We start from the raw sequence: 20,239 nt of genomic DNA, 5'->3' as shown, positions 1-20,239 counted from the left end.
ATTACAAGCACATTACCGATTGAATGATTAATATAACGTATCAAAATGGACTTTAGGACATGACTGAGTCGATCACAACAAGTTCTTACAGTTTAGAGACATTTAATCAAGAACTATCATAAGAAGTGCAATTTCTGGTCCCAATGATTTTTTTATTTTTTATTTGACTAAATATTTTTAATAGTTGACCATTTATTTGTATCAAACTGAACAGAAAAGTGTTGTATAATACACCGAAAGACAGAAAATATCTTATTTTTTTTAAGTAATGAAAATACAGTTCTCTACTTGGCAAAAATGTGCCTGTAAAAAGACCCCCCATTTATTACTGTTGACAATTGGTAATTTACAGGAATGTTCGAAGGATAGACAGAAGATGAGATGTTATATCGATAAATGACTTCGAACCAAAATGAACGTTGATATTTACAGGTCACACAAATACATATCACATGGGGCTTCCTCTAAAATAATTTGGGCTTTTAAAAAAAAAAAAATGTGGATCAAATATCATCCTTTACATTACACACCGTTGCTTATAGCTAAAACCACAGTCAAATAGTGCAAGTTATGGAGTTTATTTATTTATTGGTTATTTATGAGAAAAAGTGTTCGAATCTAATGGTACCAATTTCAAGGAAATTAAAGTTTTCGTTTTTTTTTTTAAATCTAAAAAATTAAATACTTGATAAAAGCCTTTGTTTTATTGAAAGAAGTGACTTTGATTGAGATTGTTCATCAGAAGCTGTGCCATTTGTCAATTAAAAATAGCTTGCCCCCCCCAAAAAAAATCATTACAATTTTGTGTGTAAGTGTTTTAGTAATGATTGTCAATTCAAAAACCCTTGAAACTGGCACCATCGCACAAAGTGTTACCAAAAAATGAAAACAAAAGCCCCAGGTTTGTCATCTCAGCTCTAGATAAAGACTGGCACGGATTGGACAACCACAGATGGAATGACCGCCTGTTAACAAAGAAGGGTAAAGATATGAGTTTTATTTCTGATTTAATCTAGTTAGCTACAGTTCATGTAATTAGATACAGTTTTAACAAACAAATATAAATTAATTAATCTGAATACCTACCATTATGTCCTGCTCCAGATCCTTACATATCTGCCTCTGGAGAAAACAACAACACAGACAGCATTGTTATTGTTTTACAGACTTCCACAAACTACATGTCTACACGAAATGAGTCTCTTACTGTAACTAATGGCTCATCAATTGGTATCTAAATCAATGACCACATAATGAACCTAGCTCTCCAGGGCCCTGTCCAGAAAAAAAGCCCTGTACTTCCTCCCTAGACACTTGTAGAGATGTGAGAGGATAGGCCAGTCAGGTGTACTCCTCTAGCTATTAACGAAATCAGTAACTCACCCCAGGTGTACTCCTCTAACTACTAACTAAACTAGTAACTCACCCCAGGTGTACTCCTCTAACTACTAACTACACTAGTAACTCACCCCAGGTGTCCTCCACTAACTACTAACTACACTAGTAACTCACCCCAGGTGTACTCCTCTAACTACTAACTAAATCAGTAACTCACCCCAGGTGTACTCCTCTAACTACACTAGTAACTCACCCCAGGTGTACTCCTCTAACTACACTAGTAACTCACCCCAGGTGTACTCCTCTAACTACACTAGTAACTCACGCCAGGTGTACTCGTCTAACTACACTAGTAACTCACCCCAGGTGTACTCCTCTAACTACTAACTATACTAGTAACTCACCCCAGGTGTACTCCTCTAACTACACTAGTAACTCACCCCAGGTGTACTCCTCTAACTACACTAGTAACTCACCCCAGGTGTACTCCTCTAACTACACTAGTAACTCACCCCAGGTGTAGGTCTTCAGATTCTTCAGGTGGCGGACTCTGCAGGTGTACTCCTCTCCGCTGGCTGGTGTGAATCCAACACTCTTGGTGAGGTGGAACTGCCATCCCTGTTCGAAGGCCAGGTCTGTCTGCTTGGCGTCGGGGATCTCCACGCCGTTCTTCAGGAGCTGGATGCTGATGTCAGGGGGGTGGAAGCCACTCACGTGACAGATCAGGGTGTTCTTATCGCCAAAGTTGCCAGGGTTACGGCTGTACACCTGCACCTTGGGGGGAGCTGGTAGAAATACGAAAGGAAACGCCATAGGGAGATTCATAGGTTTTAATTCGTTTTTAAAGTGTTATTATTCCGTTTGCAGGTATTGGAATACATAAATATATTCCTTTACATTTCACACAGGTAGGCTATATATTTTAACAAAGTTATTTAAAAGTAAAGTACACTTAGGGACAAAGGTCTGTGAGTTATCAGACATTTATTATGGCCAAAGACAGCAGCCATTTCATTACAAGTGAAAGTAAAATCTGGAGGGGATTACCAGCCATAACAAAATGTGGCGTCATGTCATTGTCGGCCTGTACCAGGTAGGCTATAATATTACCTATCCACTGAAACAATCACTTAACGTTATTTTTGATCAGGTTAAAAACCTTACATTAGGTTTACATTACATTAACTTTACATTAGGTGACACATCACACATCTCACAAAAATGTAAAAGCATGCCAGCAAATTAGTTGAGGATTAAAAATCAATGATTAGGATGTAGAAATAATGATTATCTAGCAAAAAAATGGCAAAAGGTTCATGCAAATTATTTCGCTAGGGCTCGAGGTTGTGGTGTCCTTCCTCCCACATGACATGACAATGTAGGGTTTACAAGAAACAGTGTTTAATAAACAAACCAAAAAAAACTACAGAAAAGTTATACGTTTGGTATTTAAATAAATATCCTAGTAAAAAAACGTAAAAATAAAATATAAACAGCGTACAAACAAACTGATGGTAAGAAATCGATAAAGACGTGCATTTCCAAACGTTGCGTTGACTTTATAAAACAAGATACTTACATTCTTTGGCCTCTACAGCGCTGTAAATGAGCCCAAGTACAACGATTGACAGAATATACTTCATATTTGGTGTAATTCGGAATTATTCGTACTCAAATAAAATAGAGAATGGAAAGATCCGTCTGTCTGTGCCTGGCTGTGGAAATAACCTAACTGAAAGTAAGGCAGACAGTCGTATAAATGCGCTCCAGGACCGCCTCCTCTCTATTTTTAAAAGCCAATCAAAAATGGTAGATTTCTGTTGTCAGGCTAAAGAAAGCCGCACAGGTTAAATAGTTTATTGGGGAGGACTATAGTCTGGAAATAACCTGACATCCAGGTGAGTTACCATAATAGCAATTTCGATGTATGTCATGAGATATTATTATTTGACCATGCTGGTCATTTATGAACATTTGAACATCTTGGCCATGTTCTGTTATAATCTCCACCCGGTACAGCCAGAAGAGGACTGGCCACCCCACATAGCCTGGTTCCTCTCTAGGTTTCTTCCTAGGTTTTGGCCTTTCTAGGGAGTTTTTCCTAGCCACCGTGCTTCTACACCTGCATTGCTTGCTGTTTGGGGTTTTAGGCTGGGTTTCTGTACAGCACTTTGAGGCGGCAGGGTAGCCTAGTGGTTAGAACGTTGGGCAACTGGAAGGTTGCAAGTTCAAATCCCCGAGCTGACTGTCGTTCTGCCCCTGAACTAGGCAGTTAACCCACTGTTCCTAGGCCGTCATTGAAAATAAGAATTTGTTCTTAACTGACTTGCCTAGTTAAAATAAATAAATAGCTATAGGCTATATAAATAAATTTGATCATGTTATTTCACCTTTGCATCCATTTTGAGAATAAAAACATATAGAATAGAATAAATAGTTGTTTGGCCATTTCAATATTTTGTATCTCCATTGATCTAATTGTATTTGTATTTATTTAACTTTTATTTAACTAGGCAAGTCAGTTAAGAACAAATTATTATTTACAATGATGGCCTACCCCGGCCAAACCCGGACGACGCTGGGTCAATTGTGCGCAGCCCTATGGGATGTGATACAGCCTCGAATCGAACCAGGGACTGTAGTGACGCCTCTTGCATTGAGATGCAGTGCATTAAGACTGCTGCGCCACTCGGGACCACAAATATATGAGTAATTAGAGTGAAAAGTTGCTAGAATGGTTACACACCATTACTTAATACAATAGTACAATGCATGTATCTCTTTAAAAATATGTGTATTTATATGCTATTTTCAGATTTGATTGAACAGAGGGAGGATGACAGTGGGGAAAGATAGTTTAAATCAGGTAGCACGCCGGATTTGAACCCAGGCCGACACCGTAGACGTGCGGCATAGACCACTAGACCACCCTAGGCCACAATACACATACCTCTTTTAATTAGGGTTTTTGTTTTGAGTTTTAGCATAAAGTTGAGCATTGTCTACTCAACCGCTTTAATAGTTCCCTGAAAAAAAAGACCCTTTATCAACAGTTAGTGGTGTGTTACGCTATTGCAGGTTTCACAGAAATCACGAGCCATGTCACATGACGAACGTTTACAAACCAAGCCGGAAGTGGAGTGAACTGACGCACGTCAACCGGAACAGCTGTGCAAGGGCCCCAAAACAGAAAACATCAAGGCAGTATTTTAGTCTGAATTAAAGCTGGATCAAGATGACTACACCTGAAAAATACCCTAGGTCTTCAATTGAAGATGATTTCAACTATGGAACAAATGTTGCGACAGCGAGTGTGCAAATCCGGATGGGTAAGAGAAGACCCGTTGTAGTCTATTTACCTAGCTAGCCTAGCTGATGATGGCTGCTAACTAGCAAGCTAACTAGCAATCTTTTCAATATGTCTAGATCATACCTTGCCAAATGAAATAAACGATGTGATTTATTTACATTTAAATGACATAATAAAATACATCTGCTGCTATAGAATTGAACTAAATAAATCATGATTTCAATAAGCCAACTTAGCTGTCTTATCTATTTATTCTCTCTCTCTCTCTCTCTCTCTCCCCGGAAAAGATTTCCTGCGCAAGGTATACACCATCCTTTCTCTTCAGATCATCCTGACCACGGCTACCTCTGCTCTCTTCATGTACTGTGACACCATCAAGGACTTTGTCCATTCAAGGTCAATTGTGAACTATTAGTAGGCCTGCGTAATTCAATGGGCATATCTGGGAAACACTGTGGTAGAAGGGTAATGAAGGGTGGGTATAATTTGTGGAACGTTCCAACAGGAATCTGTTCCAAAAAAAACGTCGTAAATAACAAGGCTGCCAACAAACAACAAATAGATAGTTGTGTAGCGGCATAATAAGATACCGGGAAGAGAGGGTGGGCTATTTCATTAAGTTTTTCACTTGCCACGTTTATTCCGAAAAAATATCTGTCCTCTCTCTGGTAGCCTACGGACAAACATTAAGAATAAGCTACGTGGTGAGTTGATGCCTATTCGGCAGCTAGTTAGCTAGGGGAATTGATCATGCTACTTTGTGTGCGTTGTTTGTTTGGCATCCTTGTACTTTACAAAGTTTTTGGATCAGATTCCTGTTGGAACATAACACAAATTATTACCTGGGTGATGATATTGGTATGATAGATATTAGTAAATGATACCCACGTGGGTAATGATATTGTTATGATAGATATTAGTAAATGATACCCACCTGGGTAATGATATTGGTATGATAGATATTAGTAAATGATACCCACCTGGGTAATGATATTGGTATGATAGATATTAGTAAATGATACCCACCTGGGTAATGATATTGGTATGATAGATATTAGTAAATGATACCCACCTGGGTAATGATATTGGTATGATAGATATTAGTAAATGATACCCACCTGGGTAATGATATTGGTATGAAAGATATTAGTAAATGATACCCACCTGGGTAATGATATTGGTATGATAGATATTAGTAAATGATACCCACCTGGGTAATGATATTGGTATGATAGATATTAGTAAATGATACCCACCTGGGTAATGATATTGGTATGATAGATATTAGTAAATGATACCCACCTGGGTAATGATATTGGTATGATAGATATTAGTAAATGATACCCACCTGGGTAATGATATTGGTATGATAGATATTAGTAAATGATACCCACCTGGGTAATGATATTGGTATGATAGATATTAGTAAATGATACCCACCTGGGTAATGATATTGGTATGATAGATATTAGTAAATGATACCCACCTGGGTAATGATATTGTTATGATAGATATTAGTAAATGATACCCACCTGGGTAATAATATTGGTATGATAGATATTAGTAAATGATACCCACCTGGGTAATGATAATGGTATGATAGATATTAGTAAATGATACCCACCTGGATAATGATATTGGTATGATAGATATTAGTAAATGATACCCACCTGGGTAATGATATTGGTATGATAGATATTAGTAAATGATACCCACCTGGGTAATTATATTGGTATGATAGATATTAGTAAATTATACCCACCTGGGTAATGATATTGGTATGATAGATATTAGTAAATGATACCCACCTGGGTAATAATATTGGTGTGATAGATATTAGTAAATGATACCCACCTGGGTAATGATATTGTTATGATAGATATTAGTAAATGATACCCACCCGGCTAATGATATTGGTATGATAGATATTAGTAAATGATACCCACCTGGGTAATGATATTGGTATGATAGATATTAGTAAATGATACCCACCTGGGTAATGATATTGTTATGATAGATATTAGTAAATGATACCCACCTGGGTAATGATATTGTTATGATAGATATTAGTAAATGATACCCACCTGGGTGATGATATTGGTATGATAGGTATTAGTAAATGATACCCACCTGGGTAATGATATTGGTATGATAGGTATTAGTAAATGATACCCACCTGGGTAATGATATTGGTATGATAGATATGAGTACATTCAGATAGTTGAACGCGTCCTCCACTAGGGATGTAACGGTAATGATATTGGTATGATAGATATTAGTAAATGATACCCACCTGGGTAATGATATTGGTATGATAGATATTAGTAAATGATACCCACGTGGGTAATGATATTGGTATGATAGATATTAGTAAATGATACCCACGTGGGTAATGATATTGGTATGATAGATATTAGTAAATGATACCCACCTGGGTAATGATATTGGTATGATAGATATTAGTAAATGATACCCACCTGGGTAATGATATTGGTATGATAGATATTAGTAAATGATACCCACCTGGGTAATGATATTGGTATGATAGATATTAGTAAATGATACCCACCTGGGTAATGATATTGGTATGATAGATATTAGTAAATGATACCCACCTGGGTAATGATATTGGTATGATAGATATTAGTAAATGATACCCACCTGGGTAATGATATTGGTATGATAGATATTAGTAAATGATACCCACCTGGGTAATGATATTGGTATGATAGATATTAGTAAATGATACCCACCTGGGTAATGATATTGGTATGATAGATATTAGTAAATGATACCCACCTGGGTAATAATATTGGTGTGATAGATATTAGTAAATGATACCCACCTGGGTAATGATATTGGTATGATAGATATTAGTAAATGATACCCACCTGGGTAATGATATTGGTATGATAGATATTAGTAAATGATACCCACCTGGGTAATGATATTGGTATGATAGATATTAGTAAATGATACCCACCTGGGTAATGATATTGGTATGATAGATATTAGTAAATTCAGATAGTTGAACGCGTACTCCACTAGGGATGTAACGGTAATGGATGAAGACCATCAGAAAACGTTAAAATAGGCCTACATTCATTATTTTTTTTTGGGGGGGGGGTGAATGTACGCCAATCCTCCACTCCCCCAAATAGCCCTATACACCAGCATTGTGCATGTATGTATATACTGTAAGGAGACTTGTATTTTGGCTACCCGATGACATCAAATGACTATTATACAAATCTCTCCAGCCTGGGTGTCAGTCTGTTTCTGCCGTGTTGTCAACTCCTCATGGGACTTTCAATGGAGTATGCAAGGGACAAGAGTCCTACCAGATGTGCAATAGTATACTCTGTCCCAACACGCTTCCTGGTTGGCTTGGTTCTGACTCTCTCATTGGTTCTGTACCCCCTCCAGTCCAGCGGTTGTGTTGGTGTCAGCCATTGGCTCCCTGGTGTTGATCGTTGCCCTGGCCTTCTACAGACATCAACACCCCATTAACCTGTACCTGCTTGCCGCATTCGTAAGTTCTGGTTTGCACAAATTATGTCCCAAAATGGCACCCTATTCCCTACATAGTGCACTACTTTTGATCCAGGGCCCATAGGGTTCTGGTCGAAAGTAGTGCACTATATAGGGAATAGTGGCCCTGGTTAAAAGTAGTGCCACGATGTAATGAGTTTGTTTAAGCTTAACATGGTTTTCTTTCTCTCTTTCAGACTCTGTTGGAGTCGGTCTCTGTTGCTACCGCAGGTGAGTTCTGCCCTTTGCTTGATGTTGATTCATCTTTTGAGAAGTTTTCTTATCTTTTTAGTTCAAAATATCCACCGCTTCTATATAAATTATATTCACGTCTCAATAAATAATCAATGAGTTCATCTACTGTGAGACACCTGTGACCTCATTAGTAATATGATTATTCATAGTTTATTATTCCCCTCAGGAAATATCGACCCCCCCCCCCCCCCCTTACTGTGTTTCCATAGCAACACCACAGGCTTCACTCCCTGCCTGCATCCGACATGGCATCCTATTCACAATATAGGGAATAAGGTGCACTAATTAGTGCCCTTTAAAGGGAATAGGGTGCACTAATTAGTGCCCTTTATAGGGAATAGGGTGCACTAATTAGTGCCCTTTATAGGGAATAGGGTGCACTAATTAGTGCCCTTTATAGGGAATAGGGTGCACTAATTAGTGCCCTTTATAGGAAATAGGGTGCACTAATTAGTGCCCTTTATAGGGAATAGGGTGCACTAATTAGTGCCCTTTATAGGGAATAGGGTGCACTAATTAGTGCCCTTTATAGGGAATCGGGTGCACTAATTAGTGCCCTTTATAGGGAATAGGGTGCACTAATTAGTGCCCTTTATAGGGAATAGGGTGCACTAATTAGTGCCATTTATAGGGAATAGGGTGCACTAATTAGTGCCCTTTATAGGGAATAGGGTGCACTAATTAGTGCACTTTATAGGGAATAGGGTGCACTAATTAGTGCCCTTTATAGGAAATACGTTTCAATTTCAGACGCAGTCCTCGTTGTTTGTTCCCTCCTATACATTGTGAACCAGGCATGTGTTTGTGTTGTTGTCTCTGTAGTGACCTTCTATGAGTATTCCATCGTGCTCCAGGCCTTCTTCCTCACAGCAGCTGTGTTCCTTGGGCTGACTGCCTACACCTTCCAGTCTAAGAGAGACTTCAGTAAACTGGGAGCTGGGTAAGAGGCCTTAAACTCCTCTCATACACCCGGCTGTGTCTGAAATTAACACCCTCTTTTTCAACAGTGGTGCACTATGTAGGGAATAGGGTCACATATATATTAGATATTTTACCTATTTATTATAGCTGTTACAGATATATTACCTATTTATTATAGCTGTTACAGATATATTACCTATTTATTATAGCTGTTACAGATATATTACCTATTTATTATAGCTGTTACACTGTTACAGATATATTACCTATTTATTATAGCTGTTACACTGTTACAGATATATTACCTATTTATTATAGCTGTTACAGATATATTACCTATTTATTATAGCTGCTACACTGTTACAGATATATTACCTATTTATTATAGCTGATACAGATATATTACCTATTTATTATAGCTGATACAGATATATTACCTATTTATTATAGCTGTTACAGATATATTACCTATTTATTATAGCTGTTACACTGTTACAGATATATTACCTATTTATTATAGTTGTTACAGATATATTACCTATTTATTATAGCTGTTACAGATATATTACCTATTTATTATAGCTGTTACAGATATATTACCTATTTATTATAGCTGTTACAGATATATTACCTATTTATTATAGCTGTTACAGATATATTACCTATTTATTATAGCTGTTACAGATATATTACCTATTTATTATAGCTGTTACAGATATATTACCTATTTATTATAGCTGTTACAGATATATTACCTATTTATTATATCTGTTACAGATATATTACCTATTTATTATAGCTCTTACAGATATATTACCTATTTATTATAGCTGCTACACTGTTACAGATATATTACCTATGTATTATAGCTGTTACAGATATATTACCTATTTATTATATCTGTTACAGATATATTACCTATTTATTATAGCTGTTACAGATATATTACCTATTTATTATAGCTGTTACACTGTTACAGATATATTACCTATTTATTATAGCTGTTACAGATATATTACCTATTTATTATAGCTGCTACACTGTTACAGATATATTACCTATTTATTATAGCTGTTACAGATATATTACCTATTTATTATAGCTGTTACAGATATATTACCTATTTATTATAGCTGCTACAGATATATTACCTATTTATTATAGCTGTTACAGATATATTACCTATTTATTATAGCTGCTACACTGTTACAGATATATTACCTATTTATTATATCTGTTACAGATATATTACCTATTTATTATAGCTGTTACAGATATATTACCTATTTATTATAGCTGTTACACTGTTACAGATATATTACCTATTTATTATAGCTGTTACAGATATATTACCTATTTATTATAGCTGTTACAGATATATTACCTATTTATTATAGTTGTTACAGATATATTACCTATTTATTATAGCTGCTACAGATATATTACCTATTTATTATAGCTGTTACAGATATATTACCTATTTATTATAGCTGTTACAGATATATTACCTATTTATTATAGCTGCTACAGATATATTACCTATTTATTATAGCTGTTACAGATATATTACCAATGTGTTTTTAGAGGTTATTTCTAAACACCAAGCATGGTCTCAGGTTTGTTAGTGCTGTCTTGATGACAACGTCCACAGGAGCCACTAACACCCCTCCTTGATAAAGCTTCACCCACAACTGTATGGTTGTCAACTACAGACAGAGTGTAATAGGTACCTGCTGGTTGAACGCTAGGGACAGAATCTGAATCTTCACTGTGTTCCAGACTGTTCTCCGGCCTGTGGATCCTGATCATCGCTGGTTTCATGAAGGTGAGTTTCGTCCTTTTTACAGTTTCTGTTTACTGTTAAAATTCTGTTTTCCTTCAGGTAGTGGTTACTACAGTAGAGGTGGTTTCAGGTAGAGTTGGTTTCAGGTAGTGGTTACTACGGTAGAGGTGGTTTCAGGTAGTGGTTACTATGGTAGAGGTGGTTTCAGGTAGTGGTTACTACAGTAGAGGTGGTTTCAGGTAGTGGTTACTACGGTAGAGGTGGTTTCAGGTAGTGGTTACTACAGTAGAGGTGGTTTCAGGTAGTGGTTACTATGGTAGAGGTCGTTTAAGGTAGTGGTTACTATGGTAGAGGTGGTTTCAGGTAGTGGTTACTACGGTAGAGGTGGTTTCAGGTAGTGGTTACTACAGTAGAGGTGGTTTCAGGTAGTGGTTACTACAGTAGAGGTGGTTTCAGGTAGTGGTTACTACAGTAGAGGTGGTTTCAGGTAGTGGTTACTACAGTAGAGGTGGTTTCAGGTACTGGTTACTATGGTAGAGGTGGTTTCAGGTAGTGGTTACTACAGTAGAGGTGGTTTCTACAGTAGAGGTGGTTACTACAGTAGAGGTGGTTTCTGGTAGTGGTTTCTACAGTAGAGGTGGTTACTACAGTAGAGGTGGTTTCTGGTAGTGGTTTCTACAGTAGAGGTGGTTACTACAGTAGAGGTGGTTTCAGGTAGTGGTTACTACAGTAGAGGTGGTTTCAGGTAGTGGTTTCTACAGTAGAGGTGGTTTCTACAGTAGAGGTGGTTTCAGGTAGTGGTTACTACAGTAGAGGTGGTTTCAGGTAGTGGTTACTACAGTAGAGGTGGTTTCAGGTAGTGGTTACTACAGTAGAGGTGGTTTCAGGTAGTGGTTACTACGGTAGAGGTGGTTTCAGGTAGTGGTTACTACGGTAGAGGTGGTTACTACAGTAGAGGTGGTTTCAGGTAGTGGTTACTACAGTAGAGGTGGTTTCTGGTAGTGGTTACTACAGTAGAGGTGGTTTCATGTAGTGGTTACTATGGTAGAGGTGGTTACTACAGTAGAGGTGGTTTCAGGTAGTGGTTACTATGGTAGAGGTGGTTTCAGGTAGTGGTTACTACAGTAGAGGTGGTTTCATGTAGTGGTTACTATGGTAGAGGTGGTTACTACAGTAGAGGTGGTTTCAGGTAGTGGTTACTATGGTAGAGGTGGTTTCAGGTAGTGGTTACTACAGTAGAGGTGGTTTCAGGTAGTGGTTACTACAGTAGAGGTGGTTACTACAGTAGAGGTGGTTTCAGGTAGTGGTTACTACGGTAGAGGTGGTTACTACAGTAGAGGTGGTTTCAGGTAGTGGTTACTACAGTAGAGGTGGTTTCTGGTAGTGGTTACTACAGTAGAGGTGGTTTCAGGTAGTGGTTACTACAGTAGAGGTGGTTACTACAGTAGAGGTGGTTTCAGGTAGTGGTTACTATGGTAGAGGTGGTTACTACGGTAGAGGTGGTTTCAGGTAGTGGTTACTACAGTAGAGGTGGTTTCAGGTAGTGGTTACTACAGTAGAGTTGGTTTCAGGTAGTGGTTACTACAGTAGAGGTGGTTTCAGGTAGTGGTTACTACAGTAGAGGTGGTTACTACAGTAGAGGTGGTTTCAGGTAGTGGTTACTACGGTAGAGGTGGTTACTACAGTAGAGGTGGTTTCAGGTAGTGGTTACTACAGTAGAGGTGGTTACTACGGTAGAGGTGGTTTCAGGTAGTGGTTACTACAGTAGAGGTGGTTACTACAGTAGAGGTGGTTTCAGGTAGTGGTTACTATGGTAGAGGTGGTTACTACAGTAGAGGTGGTTTCAGGTAGTGGTTACTACGGTAGAGGTGGTTACTACGGTAGAGGTGGTTTCAGGTAGTGGTTACTACAGTAGAGGTGGTTTCAGGTAGTGGTTACTACAGTAGAGGTGGTTTCAGGTAGTGGTTACTACAGTAGAGGTGGTTTCAGGTAGTGGTTACTACAGTAGAGGTGGTTTCTGGTAGTGGTTACTACGGTAGAGGTGGTTTCAGGTAGTGGTTACTACGGCAGAGGTGGTTTCAGGTAGTGGTTACTACAGTAGAGGTGGTTTCAGGTAGTGGTTACTACAGTAGAGGTGGTTTCAGGTAGTGGTTACTACAGTAGAGGTGGTTTCAGGTAGTGGTTACTACAGTAGAGGTGGTTTCAGGTAGTAATTACTACAGTAGAGGTGGTTTCATGTAGTGGTTACTATGGTAGAGGTGGTTACTACGGTAGAGGTGGTGTCAGGTAGTGGTTACTACAGTAGAGGTGGTTACTACAGTAGAGGTGGTTTCAGGTAGTGGTTACTACAGTAGAGGTGGTTTCAGGTAGTGGTTACTACAGTAGAGGTGGTTTCAGGTAGTGGTTACTATGGTAGAGGTGGTTTCAGGTAGTGGTTACTACAGTAGAGGTGGTTTCAGGTAGTGGTTAATTCGGTAGAGGTGGTTTCAGGTAGTGGTTACTACAGTAGAGGTGGTTTCAGGTAGTGGTTACTACAGTAGAGGTGGTTTCAGGTAGTGGTTACTACAGTAGAGGTGGTTTCAGGTAGTGGTTACTACAGTAGAGGTGGTTTCAGGTAGTGGTTACTACAGTAGAGGTGGTTTCAGGTAGTGGTTACTACAGTAGAGGTGGTTACTACAGTAGAGGTGGTTACTACGGTAGAGGTGGTTTCAGGTAGTGGTTACTATGGTAGAGGTGGTTACTACGGTAGAGGTGGTTTCAGGTAGTGGTTACTACAGTAGAGGTGGTTTCAGGTAGTGGTTACTACAGTAGAGGTGGTTTCAGGTAGTGGTTACTACAGTAGAGGTGGTTTCTGGTAGTGGTTACTACAGTAGAGGTGGTTTCAGGTAGTGGTTACTACAGTAGAGGTGGTTTCAGGTAGTGGTTACTACAGTAGAGGTGGTTTCAGGTAGTGGTTACTACGGTAGAGGTGGTTACTACAGTAGAGGTGGTTTCTGGTAGTGGTTACTACAGTAGAGGTGGTTACTACGGTAGAGGTGGTTTCAGGTAGTGGTTACTATGGTAGAGGTGGTTACTACAGTAGAGGTGGTTTCAGGTAGTGGTTACTACGGTAGAGGTGGTTACTACGGTAGAGGTGGTTTCAGGTAGTGGTTACTACAGTAGAGGTGGTTTCAGGTAGTGGTTACTATGGTAGAGGTGGTTACTACGGTAGAGGTGGTTTCAGGTAGTGGTTACTACAGTAGAGGTGGTTTCAGGTAGTGGTTACTACAGTAGAGGTGGTTTCAGGTAGTGGTTACTACAGTAGAGGTGGTTTCTGGTAGTGGTTACTATGGTAGAGGTGGTTACTACGGTAGAGGTGGTTTCAGGTAGTGGTTACTACAGTAGAGGTGGTTTCAGGTAGTGGTTACTACAGTAGAGGTGGTTTCAGGTAGTGGTTACTACAGTAGAGGTGGTTTCTGGTAGTGGTTACTACAGTAGAGGTGGTTTCAGGTAGTGGTTACTACGGTAGAGGTGGTTACTACAGTAGAGGTGGTTTCAGGTAGTGGTTACTACGGTAGAGGTGGTTACTACAGTAGAGGTGGTTTCAGGTAGTGGTTACTACAGTAGAGGTGGTTTCAGGTAGTGGTTACTACGGTAGAGGTGGTTACTACAGTAGAGGTGGTTTCAGGTAGTGGTTACTACGGTAGAGGTGGTTACTACGGTAGAGGTGGTTTCAGGTAGTGGTTACTATGGTAGAGGTGGTTACTACGGTAGAGGTGGTTTCAGGTAGTGGTTACTACAGTAGAGGTGGTTTCAGGTAGTGGTTACTACAGTAGAGGTGGTTTCAGGTAGTGGTTACTACAGTAGAGGTGGTTTCTGGTAGTGGTTACTACAGTAGAGGTGGTTTCAGGTAGTGGTTACTACAGTAGAGGTGGTTTCAGGTAGTGGTTACTACAGTAGAGGTGGTTTCAGGTAGTGGTTACTACGGTAGAGGTGGTTACTACAGTAGAGGTGGTTTCAGGTAGTGGTTACTACGGTAGAGGTGGTTACTACAGTAGAGGTGGTTTCAGGTAGTGGTTACTACAGTAGAGGTGGTTTCAGGTAGTGGTTACTACGGTAGAGGTGGTTACTACAGTAGAGGTGGTTTCTGGTAGTGGTTACTACAGTAGAGGTGGTTACTACGTTAGAGGTGGTTTCAGGTAGTGGTTACTACAGTAGAGGTGGTTACTACGGTAGAGGTGGTTTCAGGTAGTGGTTACTACAGTAGAGGTGGTTACTACAGTAGAGGTGGTTTCAGGTAGTGGTTACTATGGTAGAGGTGGTTACTACAGTAGAGGTGGTTTCAGGTAGTGGTTACTACGGTAGAGGTGGTTACTACGGTAGAGGTGGTTTCAGGTAGTGGTTACTACAGTAGAGGTGGTTTCAGGTAGTGGTTTCTACAGTAGAGGTGGTTTCAGGTAATGGTTACTATGGTAGAGGTGGTTACTACGGCAGAGGTGGTTTCAGGTAGTGGTTACTACAGTAGAGGTGGTTTCAGGTAGTGGTTACTACAGTAGAGGTGGTTTCAGGTAGTGGTTACTACAGTAGAGGTGGTTTCAGGTAGTGGTTACTACAGTAGAGGTGGTTACTACGGTAGAGGTGGTTTCAGGTAGTGGTTACTACAGTAGAGGTGGTTTCAGGTAGTGGTTACTACAGTAGAGGTGGTTTCTGGTAGTGGTTACTACAGTAGAGGTGGTTACTACAGTAGAGGTGGTTTCAGGTAGTGGTTACTACAGTAGAGGTGGTTTCTGGTAGTGGTTACTACAGTAGAGGTGGTTTCAGGTAGTGGTTACTACAGTAGAGGTGGTTTCAGGTACTGGTTACTACAGTAGAGGTGGTTTCAGGTAGTGGTTACTATGGTAGAGGTGGTTTCAGGTAGTGGTTACTACAGTAGAGGTGGTTTCTGGTAGTGGTTACTATGGTAGAGGTGGTTTCAGATAGTGGTTACTACAGTAGAGGTGGTTTCAGGTAGTGGTTACTATGGTAGAGGTGGTTTCAGGTAGTGGTTACTACAGTAGAGGTGGTTTCTGGTAGTGGTTACTATGGTAGAGGTGGTTACTACAGTAGAGGTGGTTTCTGGTAGTGGTTACTATGGTAGAGGTGGTTTCAGGTAGTGGTTACTACAGTAGAGGTGGTTACTACAGTAGAGGTGGTTACTACAGTAGAGGTGGTTACTACAGTAGAGGTGGTTTCTGGTAGTGGTTACTACAGTAGAGGTGGTTACTACAGTAGAGGTGGTTTCAGGTAGTGGTTACTACAGTAGAGGTGGTTTCTGGTAGTGGTTACTATGGTAGAGGTGGTTTCTGGTAGTGGTTACTATGGTAGAGGTGGTTTCAGGTAGTGGTTACTACAGTAGAGGTGGTTACTACAGTAGTGGTGGTTACTATGGTAGAGGTGGTTTCAGGTAGTGGTTACTACAGTAGAGGTGGTTTCAGGTAGTGGTTACTACAGTAGAGGTGGTTACTACAGTAGAGGTGGTTTCAGGTAGTGGTTACTACGGTAGAGGTGGTTACTACAGTAGAGGTGGTTTCAGGTAGTGGTTACTACAGTAGAGGTGGTTTCAGGTAGTGGTTACTACGGTAGAGGTGGTTACTACAGTAGAGGTGGTTTCAGGTAGTGGTTACTACGGTAGAGGTGGTTACTACAGTAGAGTTGGTTTCAGGTAGTGGTTACTACAGTAGAGGTGGTTTCAGGTAGTGGTTACTACGGTAGAGGTGGTTACTACGGTAGAGGTGGTTACTACAGTAGAGGTGGTTTCTGGTAGTGGTTACTACAGTAGAGGTGGTTACTACGGTAGAGGTGGTTTCAGGTAGTGGTTACTACAGTAGAGGTGGTTACTACGGTAGAGGTGGTTTCAGGTAGTGGTTACTACAGTAGAGGTGGTTACTACAGTAGAGGTGGTTTCAGGTAGTGGTTACTACGGTAGAGGTGGTTACTACAGTAGAGGTGGTTTCAGGTAGTGGTTACTACAGTAGAGGTGGTTTCTGGTAGTGGTTACTACAGTAGAGGTGGTTTCAGGTAGTGGTTACTACAGTAGAGGTGGTTACTACAGTAGAGGTGGTTTCAGGTAGTGGTTACTATGGTAGAGGTGGTTACTACGGTAGAGGTGGTTTCAGGTAGTGGTTACTACAGTAGAGGTGGTTTCAGGTAGTGGTTACTACAGTAGAGTTGGTTTCAGGTAGTGGTTACTACAGTAGAGGTGGTTTCAGGTAGTGGGTACTACAGTAGAGGTGGTTACTACAGTAGAGGTGGTTTCAGGTAGTGGTTACTACAGTTGAGGTGGTTACTACAGTAGAGGTGGTTTCAGGTAGTGGTTACTATGGTAGAGGTGGTTACTACAGTAGAGGTGGTTTCAGGTAGTGGTTACTACGGTAGAGGTGGTTACTACGGTAGAGGTGGTTTCAGGTAGTGGTTACTACAGTACAGGTGGTTTCAGGTAGTGGTTACTACAGTAGAGGTGGTTTCAGGTAGTGGTTACTACAGTAGAGGTGGTTTCAGGTAGTGGTTACTACAGTAGAGGTGGTTTCTGGTAGTGGTTACTACGGTAGAGGTGGTTTCAGGTAGTGGTTACTACGGCAGAGGTGGTTTCAGGTAGTGGTTACTACAGTAGAGGTGGTTTCAGGTAGTGGTTACTACAGTAGAGGTGGTTTCAGGTAGTGGTTACTACAGTAGAGGTGGTTTCAGGTAGTGGTTACTACAGTAGAGGTGGTTTCAGGTAGTAGTTACTACAGTAGAGGTGGTTTCATGTAGTGGTTACTATGGTAGAGGTGGTTACTACGGTAGAGGTGGTTTCAGGTAGTGGTTACTACAGTAGAGGTGGTTACTACAGTAGAGGTGGTTTCAGGTAGTGGTTACTACAGTAGAGGTGGTTTCAGGTAGTGGTTACTACAGTAGAGGTGGTTTCAGGTAGTGGTTACTACAGTAGAGGTGGTTACTACAGTAGAGGTGGTTTCAGGTAGTGGTTACTACAGTAGAGGTGGTTTCAGGTAGTGGTTACTACGGTAGAGGTGGTTTCAGGTAGTGGTTACTACAGTAGAGGTGGTTTCAGGTAGTGGTTACTACAGTAGAGGTGGTTTCAGGTAGTGGTTACTACAGTAGAGGTGGTTTCAGGTAGTGGTTACTACAGTAGAGGTGGTTTCAGGTAGTGGTTACTATGGTAGAGGTGGTTTCAGGTAGTGGTTACTACAGTAGAGGTGGTTTCAGGTAGTGGTTACTACGGTAGAGGTGGTTTCAGGTAGTGGTTACTACAGTAGAGGTGGTTTCAGGTAGTGGTTACTACAGTAGAGGTGGTTTCAGGTAGTGGTTACTACGGTAGAGGTGGTTTCAGGTAGTGGTTACTACAGTAGAGGTGGTTTCAGGTACTGGTTACTACAGTAGAGGTGGTTTCAGGTAGTGGTTACTATGGTAGAGGTGGTTTCAGGTAGTGGTTACTACAGTAGAGGTGGTTTCTGGTAGTGGTTACTATGGTAGAGGTGGTTTCAGATAGTGGTTACTACAGTAGAGGTGGTTTCAGGTAGTGGTTACTATGGTAGAGGTGGTTTCAGGTAGTGGTTACTACAGTAGAGGTGGTTTCTGGTAGTGGTTACTATGGTAGAGGTGGTTACTACAGTAGAGGTGGTTTCTGGTAGTGGTTACTATGGTAGAGGTGGTTTCAGGTAGTGGTTACTACAGTAGAGGTGGTTACTACAGTAGAGGTGGTTACTACAGTAGAGGTGGTTACTACAGTAGAGGTGGTTTCTGGTAGTGGTTACTACAGTAGAGGTGGTTACTACAGTAGAGGTGGTTTCAGGTAGTGGTTACTACAGTAGAGGTGGTTTCTGGTAGTGGTTACTATTGTAGAGGTGGTTTCTGGTAGTGGTTACTATGGTAGAGGTGGTTTCAGGTAGTGGTTACTACAGTAGAGGTGGTTACTACAGTAGAGGTGGTTACTATGGTAGAGGTGGTTTCAGGTAGTGGTTACTACAGTAGAGGTGGTTTCAGGTAGTGGTTACTACAGTAGAGGTGGTTACTACAGTAGAGGTGGTTTCAGGTAGTGGTTACTACGGTAGAGGTGGTTACTACAGTAGAGGTGGTTTCAGGTAGTGGTTACTACAGTAGAGGTGGTTTCAGGTAGTGGTTACTACGGTAGAGGTGGTTACTACAGTAGAGGTGGTTTCAGGTAGTGGTTACTACGGTAGAGGTGGTTACTACAGTAGAGTTGGTTTCAGGTAGTGGTTACTACAGTAGAGGTGGTTTCAGGTAGTGGTTACTACGGTAGAGGTGGTTACTACGGTAGAGGTGGTTACTACAGTAGAGGTGGTTTCTGGTAGTGGTTACTACAGTAGAGGTGGTTACTACGGTAGAGGTGGTTTCAGGTAGTGGTTACTACAGTAGAGGTGGTTACTACGGTAGAGGTGGTTTCAGGTAGTGGTTACTACAGTAGAGGTGGTTACTACAGTAGAGGTGGTTTCAGGTAGTGGTTACTACGGTAGAGGTGGTTACTACAGTAGAGGTGGTTTCAGGTAGTGGTTACTACAGTAGAGGTGGTTTCTGGTAGTGGTTACTACAGTAGAGGTGGTTTCAGGTAGTGGTTACTACAGTAGAGGTGGTTACTACAGTAGAGGTGGTTTCAGGTAGTGGTTACTATGGTAGAGGTGGTTACTACGGTAGAGGTGGTTTCAGGTAGTGGTTACTACAGTAGAGGTGGTTTCAGGTAGTGGTTACTACAGTAGAGTTGGTTTCAGGTAGTGGTTACTACAGTAGAGGTGGTTTCAGGTAGTGGGTACTACAGTAGAGGTGGTTACTACAGTAGAGGTGGTTTCAGGTAGTGGTTACTACGGTAGAGGTGGTTACTACAGTAGAGGTGGTTTCAGGTAGTGGTTACTACAGTAGAGGTGGTTACTACGGTAGAGGTGGTTTCAGGTAGTGGTTACTACAGTTGAGGTGGTTACTACAGTAGAGGTGGTTTCAGGTAGTGGTTACTATGGTAGAGGTGGTTACTACAGTAGAGGTGGTTTCAGGTAGTGGTTACTACGGTAGAGGTGGTTACTACGGTAGAGGTGGTTTCAGGTAGTGGTTACTACAGTACAGGTGGTTTCAGGTAG

At 40.6% G+C, this 20,239-nt stretch overlaps 3 protein-coding genes across 3 annotated transcripts in view; 1 reads left to right on the top strand and 2 right to left on the bottom strand.

The window, feature by feature from the left end:
- Positions 1 to 20,239, bottom strand: part of LOC139392874 (beta-2-microglobulin-like) — a 613,933-nt gene that overhangs the window by 36,545 nt on the left and 557,149 nt on the right. The gene's annotated exons all lie outside the window — the stretch shown is intronic.
- On the bottom strand, positions 148 to 3,102 carry LOC139392875 (beta-2-microglobulin-like). Its single transcript, XM_071141192.1, has 4 exons — positions 2,918 to 3,102; positions 1,851 to 2,123; positions 1,087 to 1,122; positions 148 to 965 (listed from the first exon to the last, which is right to left on the bottom strand). The coding sequence occupies exons 1-3, from the start codon at positions 2,979 to 2,981 to the stop codon at positions 1,109 to 1,111; spliced, it is 351 nt and encodes a 116-aa protein (XP_070997293.1). The 5' UTR covers positions 2,982 to 3,102; the 3' UTR covers positions 148 to 965; positions 1,087 to 1,108.
- Positions 3,212 to 20,239, top strand: part of LOC139392864 (protein lifeguard 4-like) — a 34,548-nt gene continuing 17,520 nt past the window's right edge. The window contains exons 1-7 of the mRNA XM_071141178.1: positions 3,212 to 3,236; positions 4,417 to 4,667; positions 4,936 to 5,044; positions 8,075 to 8,180; positions 8,377 to 8,410; positions 9,257 to 9,374; positions 11,135 to 11,180. Coding sequence (XP_070997279.1) covers positions 4,574 to 4,667; positions 4,936 to 5,044; positions 8,075 to 8,180; positions 8,377 to 8,410; positions 9,257 to 9,374; positions 11,135 to 11,180 — 507 coding nt within the window. The 5' untranslated portion in view covers positions 3,212 to 3,236; positions 4,417 to 4,573. The remainder of the gene's footprint in view (positions 3,237 to 4,416; positions 4,668 to 4,935; positions 5,045 to 8,074; positions 8,181 to 8,376; positions 8,411 to 9,256; positions 9,375 to 11,134; positions 11,181 to 20,239) is intronic.

This window comes from Oncorhynchus clarkii, chromosome 33 (assembly GCF_045791955.1).
Source record: "Oncorhynchus clarkii lewisi isolate Uvic-CL-2024 chromosome 33, UVic_Ocla_1.0, whole genome shotgun sequence".
Taxonomy (NCBI): Eukaryota; Metazoa; Chordata; class Actinopteri; order Salmoniformes; family Salmonidae; genus Oncorhynchus; species Oncorhynchus clarkii.
Note: the sequence above shows the minus strand (reverse complement) of the source record. Positions and strands in the feature narration are given on the sequence as shown.

Bases quoted from the DNA above. Each gene is read 5' to 3' on its own strand.
- LOC139392875 (XM_071141192.1), bottom strand. From the start codon at position 2,981: ATGAAGTATATTCTGTCAATCGTTGTACTTGGGCTCATTTACAGCGCT. The intron at 2,124-2,917 runs GTAAGTATCTTG...TATTTCTACCAG, and splicing joins CGCTGTAGAGGCCAAAGAAT to CTCCCCCCAAGGTGCAGGTG.